The sequence below is a fragment of the Psammomys obesus genome, unplaced genomic scaffold (genome assembly GCF_907164565.1).
Source record: "Psammomys obesus unplaced genomic scaffold, mPsaObe1.curated_primary_1811, whole genome shotgun sequence".
In the NCBI taxonomy this organism is placed as follows: Eukaryota; Metazoa; Chordata; class Mammalia; order Rodentia; family Muridae; genus Psammomys; species Psammomys obesus.
The window spans coordinates 1,164,891-1,180,325 of NW_026590486.1; the positions used below are offsets into that span (position 1 = coordinate 1,164,891).

Consider the following 15,435-nt stretch of genomic DNA (forward strand, 5'->3'; position numbering starts at 1 on the left):
ATATATATATATATATATATATATATATATATATATATAAAATAACCCAGACATAGTTGGATTTAAAAAGGTAATTTAAAAAGTAAAAAGTCGGTGTGACTTGGGAAAGGGATTTACTAGAAAATGAAAGAAATGATCACATTCTTAATATTCTGCTCTATATGAATCTAGGCTCTTTGTTTATTATGCTTTCAATTTTGGGATGCAAAGAGACAGTCTTATATAACCAGGTTGGCCTGAATTTTGCTGTGTAGCTAAGTGTGGCCCTGAACTTCTGCATCTCTGGCTTCATCTTCCGGATATGCTTAGATTGCACTTTATACCCATAAAGAAAGTAGAGCTTTAGAAGGCTGGCCCAGGAAGTTGCCCATGCAGCAGGAGACTTGGTAGCAGCAGTAGCTGCTCTGTCCATCTGTTTGCAGTAGGTAGGGTGGGCATGCTTGCTCTCTTCAGTAGATTACTGGAGTGATTTTGGTGATTAAGTTTAAAAAACTCCTTGTTATTGTCAATTTTAGTAATAAAATTGTGATAAAATTTTCAGTGACAAAAAAACAATATAAAATGACTGTAGAGCTGGGCTCAGTGGTAGAGTGCTTGCCTAGCATATATGATGGCTTTAATCTCCAGCGTGTGTGTGTGTGCGCGTGCACACACACACACACACACACACCGCTCAATAGTTTTTTTCTATATTGGGCTTATGTTGAAATGGTAAAATCATCAAAGTATTTGAATGTCTTAGCTTTGTGTCACTGTGAGAAAGGATTATTTTGGCTCATCATTTCATAGGTTTTACTCCATGGTTGGTTGGCTCTTTTGCATTTGGGCCTATGGTGCTTCATGGTAGAGCTAAGCCGCTCATCTTGTGATGGGTTGGAAGCAAGTAGAAAGATAGGAAGAGCAGGACTCCCAGTATGCCCTTTGAGGGGACCAAATTTTCCAGTGACCAGAGTTCTTCCTTCTGGGCCCCACTTCTTCAAGGTTCTACTACCTCCCAGATAAGCATATGTAATGTGCCATTTTTTTTCATGAATAGACATTTTATTCTTCAAATAATGATCAGAAATGTTTATGTTGACTTGATTAGTTCAATTTTTACAAAATAGTCTAAAGTTACAAGAGAATTTAGAAACATTTTCTGTAATTTATTCCTTAGAAAATGTGGGTCGATGAAATTGGTCCTTGTGAAAAATAGTCAAGAACAGGTTAGAGTGATTCCTGAGTTTTATACTGCCAGAGTGCTACAGAATATTAATTACATGTGAAAAGAAAAGATTTCTAATGTTTTTGTAATTAGTGAACCCTATTACAGATCATATGGATCTGGACTTTGCAACAAGGAAACAAGTTAAAATTTTGTGGTATTGACCACAGGATAAAAGCTATTAATATTTTTTTTTCAACATTTTGCTGTTATGGTAGAAATTAAAGAGTTGAAGCCCCATAAAACATAACATCTGAAATTCTGACAATAAATAAAAACATCATTACTTAAAAGCATATGTGGAACCTAAGGTATGCCTTTGTTCTTTTCTGATGTGTAGTGGCTCCTAGGCTGGTCTTCTGGGGACCATGGTAGGTGTTGGTAGCTTACGTATATTCTTATCTAGGGATGCTAGTGCTTACATGTATTCATATCTGGGAACGTTCGTGTAAACCTGTTTGTGGCAGCCCTGTAGCCAGGCCTAAATTTGGCTCTTCTCTTTCTCTCTATTTCCTTTCATTAACCTATCCCTTCCTGTCTCTTCTCTGTACCAGAGAGCAGGCCTGGCTCACTTGGGTCAGGGGCTGTGGTTACTTGGCAAGTATCTCATCTGGTGTTCCCTGTTCCCTAACTTCACGATAACCTGTTATTCCTTGCTTATGTAGCTAATACTTCCTTTCTCTCCCTCCCCAAACTCAGCCAGTCCTTGTAGGATCTTATTCTAGTAGCTTCTGATGCCCCCTCTCCTTCTGACCCTGGTTATTTCTGCCTTTGTTCCTTTGTATTTTTCTTGTAGAACAGGAACATCCACTACTTTATAAACGTGGCAGATGCTCATGACTTACTTCCTTTCTGCCCATGCTGAGGGCTCAAGTCACAGTGCATAGTAGGGACTAGAGGTAGCTGCTGCTCCTTGCTGCGGAGTTTGGGCATCTTGCTTTAATCAGGGGCAGTTCACACTCATTGCCCCTGCGTTCTCTGCTTAGAGGATCCCCATGTGCCACAGCTCAGTGCCATCCCCAGGTGCTGAAGAAGACTTGCAAAGGTAGTGTAGTGATGTAGTACATCTTGACTTTTAGAAGAAGTGGCATTTGTATTTGAAGTACTGCTCTGGAGAGAAAATAATAATAGGTTTATTTTCAAAGGTTTACATTGAACTTTCCCTTTTTGAGCATGGTCTGCTCTTATTTTGTGTCATTGTTTGATATTCTTTCAGAGCAAATTGGAAAAGCGCGGGCCTTTATTAGATCTTTGGACTCAGTTTGTACTGAGGGAGGGCTTGCTGCAGATCTACCTCACATATTTGGGGTGGGTAACTTACATATTGTCTGTGCTTCTGATAACTAGTACATGTCAAGTTCTTCTTTCCTTTGCTTTTAACAGAGAGCTTTAGTTTTTCACTCTCTTTTCCCTTACTTAGAAACATTGCTTCTCAGACCGTAGCCAGGCTGAAAGATGTTGCGCGCAGGATCTCATCATGTCTGGACTTTGAGCAGCGTAATTGTGAGAGATCTGCTTCATTGGACCTGTTACTGCGCTTTCAACGCTTGCTCATCAGTAAACTTTATCCTGGAGAAAATATTGGTCAGATCTCAGATATTTCCAGTAAGTTTTTTTTAAAACATGAGACGTTATCTTGTACATTTGGAGCTTTTAAATTTTGTTTTTGTTTATTTTGGTTTTCCAATTCTGTATATCCAGATGTGGTTTTCATACTCTGTTAAATGTACCAGTTTTAGAAGTTACATTTTTAAACTACTCTTTTGAGCATATATATTTAATATTTATACTAATCAATTAACAAGTGTGTGTTTATAAAGTTTATTTTATGTATATGAGTCTTTTGCATGCATGTATATGTTTGCAACTCATGTATGCTTGATGTTCACAGAGGTCAGAAGAGGGCGTCAGGTAGAACTGGAGTTATGGGTGTCAGTTGCTGTGTGGGTGCTGGGCATCCTGCAAGAGTAACCACTACTCTTAACTACTGAACTGTCTCTGCAGCGGTGGAGGCATCATTATTTTACTTTATTGTCTAAATATTTAAATCCTTAAGATGATCAGGCATGTAATCAAATTCATTATGTTTTAGTTCTATGATAGAAAAAAGCCAAAGGCTGAGGGTAAATATGTTCTTGTTTGGGTACATAGGTAAACAATTTCTTCCTGGGAGTGGGTAGTGGAACAACTCAGTTATCAGAGTAGATTTCTAATAGTGAAAATACAATCGTCCTTTAAGGTCCTGAGCTAATGGGTGTTGGCTCTTTGCTGAAAAAGTACACAGCCCTTGTGTGCACACACATTGGAGACATACTGCCTGTGGCGGCCAGCATCGCTTCTAGCAGCTGGCAGCATTTTGCGGAGGTTGCCTGCATAGTGGAAGGAGACTTCACAGGTACCTTTCTGTAGTTTTATTTTTAAAGCTTTTTGTACTTTGACTGGACATTTGCTAACTCATATGCTATTTTAGGAGACCATTGAAAGCTATAGTGCATCCTTTGCTGATAAAAACTTTCTGTGTTCATTCTATACATTTTTTTAGTTTCTTTGTCTTTTTAATTCTCTCTCTTCCCCTTCCCTTCTTGTTAAGTAACCTGGTAATACAATCTTATAACATAAATGGAAATGTAATGAGATGAATGCTTAGGATTTAATTTCATTTTGACTGCATAAAAATTGTTGCTTTCAGAATCTTATGCTAATTTTGTGAGATCAAAGCATTATTTTTTAGGGCTTTTTTTCAGATGGTAAAAATATTGCCAAACATATACTTTTCTGGATAAATCACACAGATAGGTAAAGTAGGTCTGTGTTTGAAGTCCATGTGTTTTTGAAAAATATTTGACATCTTGAGAGTTCAGTCTTACAGTTGTACTGCTTTCTTTAAAAAAAAAAAACAAAACAAAACAGTACTATCAGCTGGGAGTAGTTGTGTATACCTGTAATCCCAGCACTCAGGGAGGCAGAGGCAGGTGGATCTCTGTGAGTTCAAGGCCAACCTGGGCTACAAAGCGAGTCCAGGACAGCCAAGGCTACACAAGAGAAACCCTGTCTTGAAAAAACAAACAACCCCCTCCCCCCAATAACAGTGCTGTAGAAATATGCTAATGCATAAGCATTCCTTATTCGGTGTCTTAAGCATAAAGTAAGGCTATTAGTTTTTGTTTGTTGGGTTTTTTTTTGTTTTGGTTTTTTTGTTTTTTTTTTTTGTCATTGAACATGCCAGGCATGCTTGCAGTCTCAACCTACACTGTAAAAATCTTACTGACTTTTTTGTTTAAATACAGGTGTACTCCTTCCAGAACTAGTGGTCTCTATAGTGCTTCTGCTCAGTAAAAATGCTAGTCTCATGCAAGAAGCTGGAGCTATACCTCTGCTTGGCGGTCTCCTGGAGCACCTGGACCGTTTCAACCACTTAGCACCAGGAAAGGAGCGGGATGATCATGAAGAATTGGCCTGGCCTGGGATAATGGGTATGGCACTTTAATTTACAGTGCTTTCACTGAGAAAAGTTTTAGTTTTATCTGCTGTAACAGGTCTTTCCTTTCTGATTGAAAGACAATTTGAAAAAGGAAGTCTCTTTTTATGGCTATTTTCACTGATAGCCACGTAAGTGGGAATAGAATATAATCCAAATAAAAGATTTAGGTTACATTTCAGAGAGATTTTTCATTTAGTAGTTAAATCCTGAAATTTAGAAAGTTTTCAAAACTTTTCTGGGTGGTATTTCTAGTAGTTCCTATTAGGTGATTAGGAGTAGTGTAGCCCATTTGGGGGCTGCTGTTCTGATATCATTCATGATGCTGGCATCAGTGAACAGGGAATTCTGTATTCGGTTGAATGTGTCTTTGTACTCACTGTCTGTAGTGTGTAGCAAGTTGATACAAAACTTTGGCCTCTCTAGGTTTTGAGCTGTGGAATATTTGAAGCTGAGGTTAAGTCACTGCGCTGTGTGGTTCTAGTTTCCTGGTTTCAGTGTTAGCCACAGTCTTAGATCAGTTTTCATGAAAGCTCTTGCTGGCTGGGTTTTTTCCCTTTCCCTTTTACATACTCATTTTTATACCACAAGCTTAAACCAAAGCTGATAGAAGTCCCAAAGAAAATTGCTATGGTTGTCAAATTAAGTTTTTACATTTTTAGGAAATTTATTTATAAATGCAGTTAATACTTATTTCAGACCCTTTTTAATTTTTATTTTAGAGTGTACTTAAGTGTCACTCTTTGTTTTCTGTGCTAAATTTGATTAAGGGCATTTGACTTTGATCAATATTTTACTTATTTTACAGCTTTTTCTTAATGGTGCTTTTAAAACAATTTTATTGAGACCTGTGAAAGATCAGACTGTTCAACATTGTAATATTTATTGTGAAGGGGTTTCTGATGTTCCACTTAAATGGAGGAGCAATGGAGAATTAATGGTGTCTAGGGGAGGGGGACTCAGTTGTCTTTATGGATGTTGCTCCATACTCCAGTAGAAGGCTCCATCCTCATGAGTATATGGATAACAAAAAATTGACTGGGTAGATTATTTAAAAAACAAAACAAAACAAAAAAAAACAGCCCGAGAATCTGAGAGGGGGTAGAGCAGGTGGGACATCTGGGAGGAGTTGGAGGAGGGATGGAAATGTGGTGTGATAAAAATACATTGCGTGCCTTTATGAAATTCTCAAGAATTATTTAAAATGTTATTTAAGAATGGATTGTCTTACACTTTTTTATAAGGTACTTTGATCATATTCACTCTGTTTTTCTCCCTTATGTCATTTCCCATCCCACCAGACAACTTTTTTCTTCCTAACAAGCTAATCTTTTATCTCTCTCTGTCTCTCTATCTCTGACTCTCTCTCCTTCCTTCCCCTCCTCTTCTCCCTTCCTGTTTCCCTTCCCCCTTTCTTCTGCCCCCTTTCTTTACCCATTTTTTTTATTTCCTGGCCCACTGCATTTAATTAGTATTGCCTTCATGAGAGTTGGTAGGGGGTTATTTATTTATGACAAAGGCCTTAAGTGTCTACACTATTGAGTAATGTGATTCCCTCTATCCCAACAACTATTAATTGCCTATTAGCTGTCCAGGGAGAGGTGGGGCCTTATAGACCCCTTCCAAACCTATGATGTACTGTATAAAGGCCCAGTCTTGCTGAGGTAGCCACCTGAGCACATGTTCGTAAGAGCCAGGGCATGTCTAGAAGATAGACAGCACTCCTCCCCATTTTCTGACTCTTATATTTCTTTCTCCCCTTCCACGTGTAAAGGTAGGGGTTATATGTCCTGTTTAGGGCCAAACACTCAACAGTCACTCAAACCCATATTTTAACAATTCTTTAAACATATATTTTTGTTATATATACACAAAAATACAAAAGCCTAGCTCTGTTTGCTTATAGGGAAAGCTGTGTCACATCTGTTTAGCTTAAGCATGGAAACATGGTAGGGCTGTTATAAACCCCGTCCCATCTGGGAAGGTGGCCTCTCCAGGATGCCTGCTTTTTGCCATTTCATTTATTCAGTAAGCATTTGTTCCTCAACAGTTTAGTTTTTAATTTTGTCTGTTCTTGGACCTCACATAAATGAAAATGTACAATTACATCTTTGGCTTCTGCTGCCTTTTCTTAAATTAGGTCTCGTAGCTTTATGTTGCTATCAAGTTCTATTTTTATTGCTATATGGGGTATATCATTATTTGACCATACTATTATTTATTTATTCTACTTGCTGATTACAGATTGAGATTACATTGTACATTTGTGTGTTCCTCTGTGGAAGTGCTGGTTTCTAGATGATGTTTACTACAAAATGACACTTTTTTTGTAGCTATTGTGCCAGCTTTCATCTCCACTTGGTTTTAGGATTTTTGTACTTCTACAACAGGACATGGCACTTGTCCTTTTTGGTGAATATACAGTTGTATCTTGCTGTAGCTTCTCCCCTCTTTTTTAAATTAAATTTAATTTTTTTTTCCCTAAGGACGACACCTAGGATCTTGCACACACTCTCAGCAAAACTTTACTACTGATTTATATCCCTAGCCACGTGTAGTTTTTATAAAGATATTTTTGGATTATTATTCAGGTTTAATATACTTCCATATATGTGTTAAGAAGGTGAGCATTTTCTTTGCAAAGTGCCAGCTCAAGCCTTATTCACATTTTTCCTCTTTAAAGTAATTATATGCCTTGCATCCAACAAGCTTTTATCTTTATTTCTTGAATAATTTTTTAAAGTATTTTCTGATAAACAAAAATGAACATTAATGAGATCAGTTTCTTAAACTTTTTGGTTGTTCATTGTGTCTTAAAAATGCTTTCCCTGGAATAGGGGATGGTTCAGGGGATAAAGCATTTGCTGTGTAAGTATAAGGATTGGAGTTTGGATCTCCATCATTCACATTTAAAAAAAGCCTTTTGGTAGCCAGGTGTAATGGTGCATGCTTTTAATCCCAGTACTGGGAGTCAGAGATCTCTGAGTTCAAGAACAACCAGGGCAATATAGTGATAAAAACAAAAAACCCAAAACATAGTGAGTGTAATCAGAGCTTTTTGGAGGTAGATATGGGAACCCCTGGCAATCTGGCTGTTTAAACTGCCAAATCATCTTCAGACGCAGTCATAAATAATAAATTTGGTAATCTAAGAAGACAACATACATCCACCTCTTACACCTATGCACACAAGAGCATATACACACCTACACATGTGCCTACATGCATGTGAATATATGTATGTGCAAACATGCATACAACACACCATAAAGATACAAAAGAAAATCTTTCCCTATTCAGGTTTTCTTCTATATTTTGTTTTAAAAGTTGTATCATAATAGTTGAGATGTATTGACTGATGTTTGGATTCTGTTTCCTCAGAGTCATTTTTCACTGGCCAGAACTGTAGAAATAATGAAGAGGTGACACTGATTCGCAAAGCTGATTTGGAGAACCACAATAAAGATGGCGGTTTCTGGACTGTAATTGATGGAAAAGTGTATGATATAAAAGACTTCCAGACACAGTCATTAACAGGAAATAGTATACTTGGTAAAGCCTCGCTTTTTATTCCATAGTTAAAAATTACAGTATGTGTGATTTTAAGTAGAGTTCTCAGTTTATGAATAATTTCTTAAATTTAGCTTCAGATTTAACAAAAAATATATATGTGACTTTGGTTCTGTTTTCACAATAGAATTTTTCACCGTTTTTTTTCATGGTTTTTTTTTTTTTTGTTGTTGTTGTTATTGTTATTTGTTTTATTTATTTAGTTTTTTGAGACACAAGATTTCTTTGGGTAGCCCTTGCTGTCTTGGAACTCTGTAGACCAGCCTGGTCTTGAACTCAGAGATCCGCCTTCCTATTCCTACCAAGTGCTGGGATTAAGGGCATTCACTACTCTTCCCAGCCTCCCATCATGCATTTTTATTTCCAGAACTTTTTAGAACTTGTTGTAAGTTCTGGTTTGTCCCAGGCAAGCCTGGGAGAGTGGCATATTCTTCTATGCCAGCAACTCACACTTTAGGGCTGACACAGACTGACTTCCTGTCTGCTGTATATCTACTAGAGCTGTCTGAACAAATTGTGTTGAACTCATACTGCTGTTTTCCTTTTTGTTTTAGCTCAGTTTGCAGGGGAAGATCCAGTGGTAGCTTTGGAAGCAGCTTTGCAGTTTGAAGACACCCAGGAATCTATGCATGCATTCTGTGTTGGCCAGTATTTGGAGGTGAGGCTGTGTGTCTGTTTTGCGTGATATGCAGGAATGTGAGGGGAGGCGTCCTCCTTATGTGCCTGTTATGGGATGACTTTTTCCCTTGTTATACTAATATTTGGACATAAAATGATTCTGTTGGTTTATAAAATGTTTTTTGGTAAATGAAGTTACATTTTGTATGTTAAGATTTATGATATACAAGTCTGGATAAGTTAACATTTAAGCCAGAAGTAAAGAAATGCTCCACAAAAAAAAAGACATTAGATTTTGGCCCTTTAGTTTGTTTAGACAACAGTTTAGAAGGTTTTTTTTTTTTTTTTTTTTTTTTAAGACAGCGTTTCTCTTTGTGTAGTCCTGCCTGTCCTGGAACTTGATCTGTAGACCAGGCTAGCTTCGAATTCACAGAGATCTAGATTCACCTCCCTCTATCTCCTGAGTGCTGGGATTAATGGTGTGTACTACCACCGCCCAGCACATAAAAATTTAGAATGGCTTACTATCCTAGAAAAGTGTGATAGAACCATAATTCATTAGAAAAAAATACATCTTTGTAGTAAGTTAGTGATTATTGGAGTTTTATATTTGGATTGACTTTCGAGACATCCAGAGGTAACAGAAATCAGCAAATGCCATAAATGAGGCTTAAGGTATTTTATGAGAGGAAAAATGAACTGCCTGCATTGTCTGAGGTGACTGGAAAGTAGTATGTTTGATTTAAAAAAAATTTTTTATTAGTTTATTCACTTTTGTATCCCAGCTGTAGCCCCTTCCCGATCCTGCCCTCCCTCACTCTTCTCCCATGCCCCTTAACCAGTCCAATGATAGGGGAGGTCCTCTTCCCCTTCCATATTACCCTAACCTATCAGGTCTCATCAGAACTATCTGCATTGTCTTCCTCTGTGGCCTGGTAAGGCTGCCCCCCTCCTCCCTACCTCAAGGGGAGGTGAACAGAGAGCCAGCCACTGAGTTCATGAAAACAAGGAACAAGACAGGAGCCTACCCACAGAGGGCCTCTGAAAGACTCTACCCAGCAGGGTATTAAAGCAGTTGCTGAGACTCATAGCCAAACTTTGGGCAGAGTGCAGAATCTTATGAAAGAAGGGGGGGATGAAAGACATGGAGGAGACAGGAGCTCCACAAGTAGAGCGACAGAACCAAAAAATCTGGGAACAGGAATCTTTTCTGAGACTGATACTCCAGCTAAGGACCATGCATGGAAATAGCCTAGAATCTCTGCACAGATGTAGCCCATGGAAGCTCAGTGTCCAAGTGGATTCCCTAGTAATGGGTACAGGGACTGTCTCTGATTTTTTTTTTTTTTAACTCAGAATTACTGATTTCATGAGCACATGTGGCCACAGCTTGTAATGATATTGCTGTTTGTTCACTGTTCCTCACTGCTCTCACTGTTTCTTGTACTCAGTGTTTCATTGTCTTTTCCTGAGACATTACAAACAGCCATTTTGAAATAGCTATTTGATTCTTTAAGGGAATATTTTAGTTAAGTCATTTAATGATGCTTCTCCTTTCTTATGTCCTAGAAATGTTACTTGTTTTCTCCTGTTTGCTCTCTAGTGTTTTCTGTGCTGTTTTGGTTGTTCTAATATAAACTCATTTAGGATGTAGTAGCAAGTGCCTTTTGTATCTTCCTGTTCTCATCATGGCAGTAGATCTTAAGCACATAAGCTGCTGGCTGGTCTTTTTGGTGTTATATTTTTAATTAATTTTGTTTTCTCGACTGACAAACTATTAATTTTTCCAGCCTGACCAAGAAGTTGTTACCATACCAGATCTGGGAAGTTTGTCTTCACCTCTGATTGACACAGAGAGGAACTTGGGCCTGCTTCTTGGATTACATGCTTCCTATTTAGCAATGAGCACACCACTGTCTCCTGTGGAGGTTGAATGTGCCAGTAAGAAACACTTTATTTTTTTGTTAACCAGCTTTATGGGACAGCACTCTGGACAGAAGTGCATAATGGGAAGAACTTCTGACGAGGGCAGGGACCTTTATCTGCTTATTAGAGTGGATGGCTAGAGAAGGCAAGATGGCCTCTATGCCTGTAAAGTAGACCGTACTGTTTGTGTTCCTTCTTGAGACTTGTTGTACTAGTGGAGGATGAGTTTCCCATAACTCAGCAGAGGACAGGCTTGGAGACTCTGGGGTTAAAGGAATGAAAGATTCTGTGCACCCTGGCAGGTGGTTCCCTACCTACTGCCAGCTCAAAAGCTTATCTTTGTGAAGTAAAATGTGCTTGCATATATTTTCCATAGAGCAAGGTGATTAGGATCAGCTCAGCTCTGTGTTTTTAAAGAGTTGATAGTAGCCTTCTGTGAAAGTTCCCTAGTACTTCAAATCTAAGTATCCAATAAGAACACTGAAAGCACCCCAAATTTGATTGCTGGAGTTAGTAGCAGATTAGATTAGATTTACTGATAAATTAAGCGCTTATTGAAAACCTGCAGTGATATGTGTACCAGTAATTTTCTAGTTAGGTTTCCTCCAGTGAGGCATAAGCAGCTATAATTAATACTTCTAATTGCCACAACAAAAGGCCAATTCCTGTCAGAGCTCTCTGATCCTGTGTCCCACACACAGTACCCACAGCTCTCCTTTCCAGTCTATTGCCTTCCCATCTTTAAGATGTTTTCTTTTTAGCGATTATGGTTGTTTATTAAAATATTGTCTTGTTTCTTTAGTTTTATGAAAATTTAAATTGAAGGTGTTCTTTATAGAACACCTTTTGGGCATGCTGTTTTCTTGTCCACATGCTTAGCCTCTTCCTTTTAGTCTAGAATTTAGGATGCTCAGTTGTTACTTCTTCTTCCTTTAGTATAGCGGTGATCAAGCCCTTGATATGCTTCTGCTGTCCTCCCTTCACAACTGGAGTTGAGTACTTAGATGTGTAACCGAAGCGTTTTCCTCTTTCCATGGAAAAGTGTGCAATCTGAGTCTTCGGGTGGTGTGTGATCATAATAAAACTCTAAGTAAATCCAGATAGCATGACTGGCAGGCCCCAATGGCCACATTACCCATGCTGAAATAGATCGCATGATAATACAGAGAGCCAGAGTGTGGTTTAAGAGTGAAAATTTAAGCTTTTGTAGCAATTGTTCTCCCTATGGCTAATCAGGGTCCTGTAGGCACTATCTCTATTTCTTCCATGGGCACAGCCACAGTGACCTACCTCTGAGGACCTCCCACTGGCTGCACCTCTTACACGTCTTATCACATCTTAACATCACAATATTGGGGACCAAGCTTCCAATGAAAGAATCCTTTGGGGACATGTTGAAGCAGTCTCCAAACCAGAGCACACAGTACTTGTGAAGCCTGCGGTGGATTCTAGTGTTATGCATTTTAGTTCTGTTCCTATTGCTGAGATAAAATAACTTGACACAAACAGCTTTGAGGGGAAGAAAAGATTTATTGGCTTACAATTGCAGATTACGGTCCACCATTTTGGGAAAGTCAAACCGGGAGCAGCTTATCACTCAGTTGAAAGCAGAGAGAAAATGAATATGTGCATGCTCACTATTCAGCTCACTCTCTGCCTTTTACCCACTCTAGGACCCAAGTCCTGAGAATGGTGTTACTCAGTGGGCCTAGGTCTTTCCAGGTCAGTAGATGCAGTCAAGGCAGTCTGCCACAAATGTTCACAGGGTCTGTCAGGTTGACAATTCAAACTAACCATCACATCAACCTAAGGTACATTGGACAGTCGGAAACTTCTAGTATAGAGAGTTTAAGTATGTCAGCATCTCAAGAATGATGCTGAATTTCTGTTTTGAAATTGAGTATTCAGTTCAGGATTTTATTTTAATTTTTGTGTGTTTATTTCTGAAGAATTTACTTCATTTTCTCATTAATGAATACTTACACATCTTCTAGAGTGGCTGCAGTCATCGATTTTCTCTGGGGGTCTACAGACCAGCCAGATTCATTACAGCTACAATGAAGAGAAAGATGAGGACCACTGTAGCTCTCCTGGGGGCACACCCATCAGCAAGTCCCGACTGTGTTCTCACAGATGGGCCCTGGGTGATCATTCTCAGGCATTCTTGCAAGCCATCGCAGACAATAACATCCAGGACCACAATGTGAAGGTGAGCTAGGTACTCCTAACTTAGCATTTCGTATCTTCAATACAGCACAACTTTGCATGTTATTTGGAGATTTGGATTTGAGGTGATAATTGATTTTTGTTACCATAAAAATGAGTTATAGATCACCTGTTGAAAATGGTTGGGTAAAAGCTATGCCATATTGGGATTTGTGAATATTTACTGATGACTCTGAGATTATCTCTGACTCCTCTTCTTGCAGGACTTTCTGTGTCAAATTGAAAGGTACTGTAGACAGTGCCACTTGACCACACCGATCACATTTCCTCCAGAGCATCCTGTGGAAGAGGTTGGCCGTCTACTGTTATGCTGCCTCCTAAAACATGAAGATTTAGGTACAGAGCTCAGTAGCCCATGTGTTTTAACTATATGGTAGACTTCTCAAATGGCATGCAATATACATTAATTCCTTCCTTGCCCTTTCCAAAAATGTCTTTTACAGGTCATGTGGCATTATCTTTAGTTCATGTAGGTACACTTGGTATTGAGCAAGTAAAGCACAGAACATTGCCTAAATCTGTGGTGGATGTTTGTAGAGTTGTCTATCAAGCAAAATGTTCACTCATAAAGGTGAATGGATTTTAATTATATTTTTTGTGCTTTATAGACGGTTACCAAAATTTTTATTGCTAAGTCTATCTCCCTATTAACTTGCAGACTCACCAAGAACAGGGCCGTTCCTACAAGGAGGTGTGTGCTCCTGTCATTGAACGCTTGAGATTTCTCTTCAATGAATTGAGGCCTGCTGTGTGTAGTGACCTCTCTATAATGTCTAAGTTTAAGCTGTTAGGCTCATTACCCCGCTGGAGGAGGATAGCTCAGAAGATCATTCGAGAAAGAAGGAAAAAGAGAGGTAATGATGTAAAAAGTCAGAATATATTGTTGTCTTTGGCAGAGTCTGTGATTTCAGAGGGAAGTTTTTGATACTGGTCCTTGCCTGTGGCATTTCCATGTATTTTTATAGTATTTATGTGTATTTGTGATTATAAAAGTCTTGATTATTTTAATAAGTTGGTGAGAAAAAAGGCTTAAGAAATTCATAATGTCGTCCTGGTAATGAGATATATTGGAACACTGCATTGTATGATTTGATCTGACCATTTTTATAAGAAAATGTTTTGCTGTTGTTTTGAAGAACTCTCTCTTTGGGTGATACATTTTAAGGCCCTCAGTGGGTGCTCAAAGGGGCAGTAGTCTCAACCACAGTAAACTGGACTCCATATGAGATGAACTGTAATAAAGCAGGGTAGTTATAACAGTGGAATATAGTGAGCTTACCTGGATATAGTCATTCTCTCCTCAGTGACTCTGGACAAATACAAATATTTTTGGACCACAGTTGACCAAGTTCTTGACACCATGGAAAGTTAGGTTATCCCAGATTTCAGGCCTATTTCAAAACTTTGTGTCTCTAGATGAGTTTTTTGTTGTGGGTGTCTAGATATACTGTGTGATATTTGAAGCTGCTTTCCTTTGCCTTTTCCTTCCCTTTTTTTCCTCTTCCTATTCCATTGCTTTTTTCTCCCTTTTCTTTTTTTCTGTCTTCTTCTTATCCTTCCCCTCCCTCCTTCCTTCTCCTTTTTTCTCCATCTCCCCTTTCTTCCTCTTTCCCTCTATCTACCCTTCCTCCTACTCATCTCTCCTCTTTTTCTTCCCTTTTCCTACCCCATTCCCTTTCTTTCTCTTCTGCTCTCATTTCTTCCCCTTCTTCTTTCTCTCTCCCTTTCCTCCCTGCCCCCCTTTTCTTCCTTTTTTCTTTTTATTCCAACTCACTTTTAAAGGAATTAACCTGTAGAAGTAACTTAACTCTGGTGTTAAGCTGTGTCCCCAGCACATTATCAGATGTGATAATATGCTCTTATGCTCACAGTTAGAATTTATCACTGCAGAAGAATACAGAAGAGTATTAACAAAGAAGAGGATATATGTGAGGAAGCTGAGAGCAAATTAGGCACAGCTTCCAGTGTCTCCTCCCAATGGGATCCTGTGTGGACCTGGTTAGTTCTCCCAGCACTAGTGCATTATCTGGGAAACTTTCCTGAACCTCGGTGTCCAAGGTTTCTGTTTATGACTGTAAGAACCAGCAGGCAGGCAGGACTTGTGTGATTGGCATCAGTTGCTCAGATTCCAACTCCCCAAAACAAAATTACGTGAGCTCCTTAAGTTACAGTCTAGTATCACCTATTTAGGTAAACCGTGGACATGTGGCCCTAGACCTCAGGTACATAAAAACACTTTTAGAGACATGGCCTTGCTATTGTAGCCTAGGCAGCTCTTGAGCTTGTTACCTTTCTGACTCTGCCTTTGAGGTTCTGGGTGTTCTACCATACCCAGCCAAAACACTCTTAATACGAGGTTTTCTTTCTCTTTCTTTCTTTCTTTCTTTCTTTCTTTCTTTCTTTCTTTCTTTCT

The 15,435-nt window shown here is 38.8% G+C and overlaps 1 protein-coding gene across 2 annotated transcripts in view; it reads left to right on the plus strand.

The window, feature by feature from the left end:
• Herc2 (HECT and RLD domain containing E3 ubiquitin protein ligase 2) overlaps window positions 1–15,435 on the plus strand; it is a 184,166-nt gene that overhangs the window by 60,590 nt on the left and 108,141 nt on the right. For both annotated transcript variants that reach the window (XM_055607517.1, XM_055607518.1), the window contains exons 21-30: window positions 2,625–2,809; window positions 3,444–3,599; window positions 4,492–4,677; window positions 8,064–8,234; window positions 8,807–8,910; window positions 10,661–10,811; window positions 12,791–13,005; window positions 13,226–13,358; window positions 13,466–13,593; window positions 13,681–13,876. In XM_055607517.1, coding sequence (XP_055463492.1) covers window positions 2,625–2,809; window positions 3,444–3,599; window positions 4,492–4,677; window positions 8,064–8,234; window positions 8,807–8,910; window positions 10,661–10,811; window positions 12,791–13,005; window positions 13,226–13,358; window positions 13,466–13,593; window positions 13,681–13,876 — 1,625 coding nt within the window. The remainder of the gene's footprint in view (window positions 1–2,624; window positions 2,810–3,443; window positions 3,600–4,491; window positions 4,678–8,063; window positions 8,235–8,806; window positions 8,911–10,660; window positions 10,812–12,790; window positions 13,006–13,225; window positions 13,359–13,465; window positions 13,594–13,680; window positions 13,877–15,435) is intronic.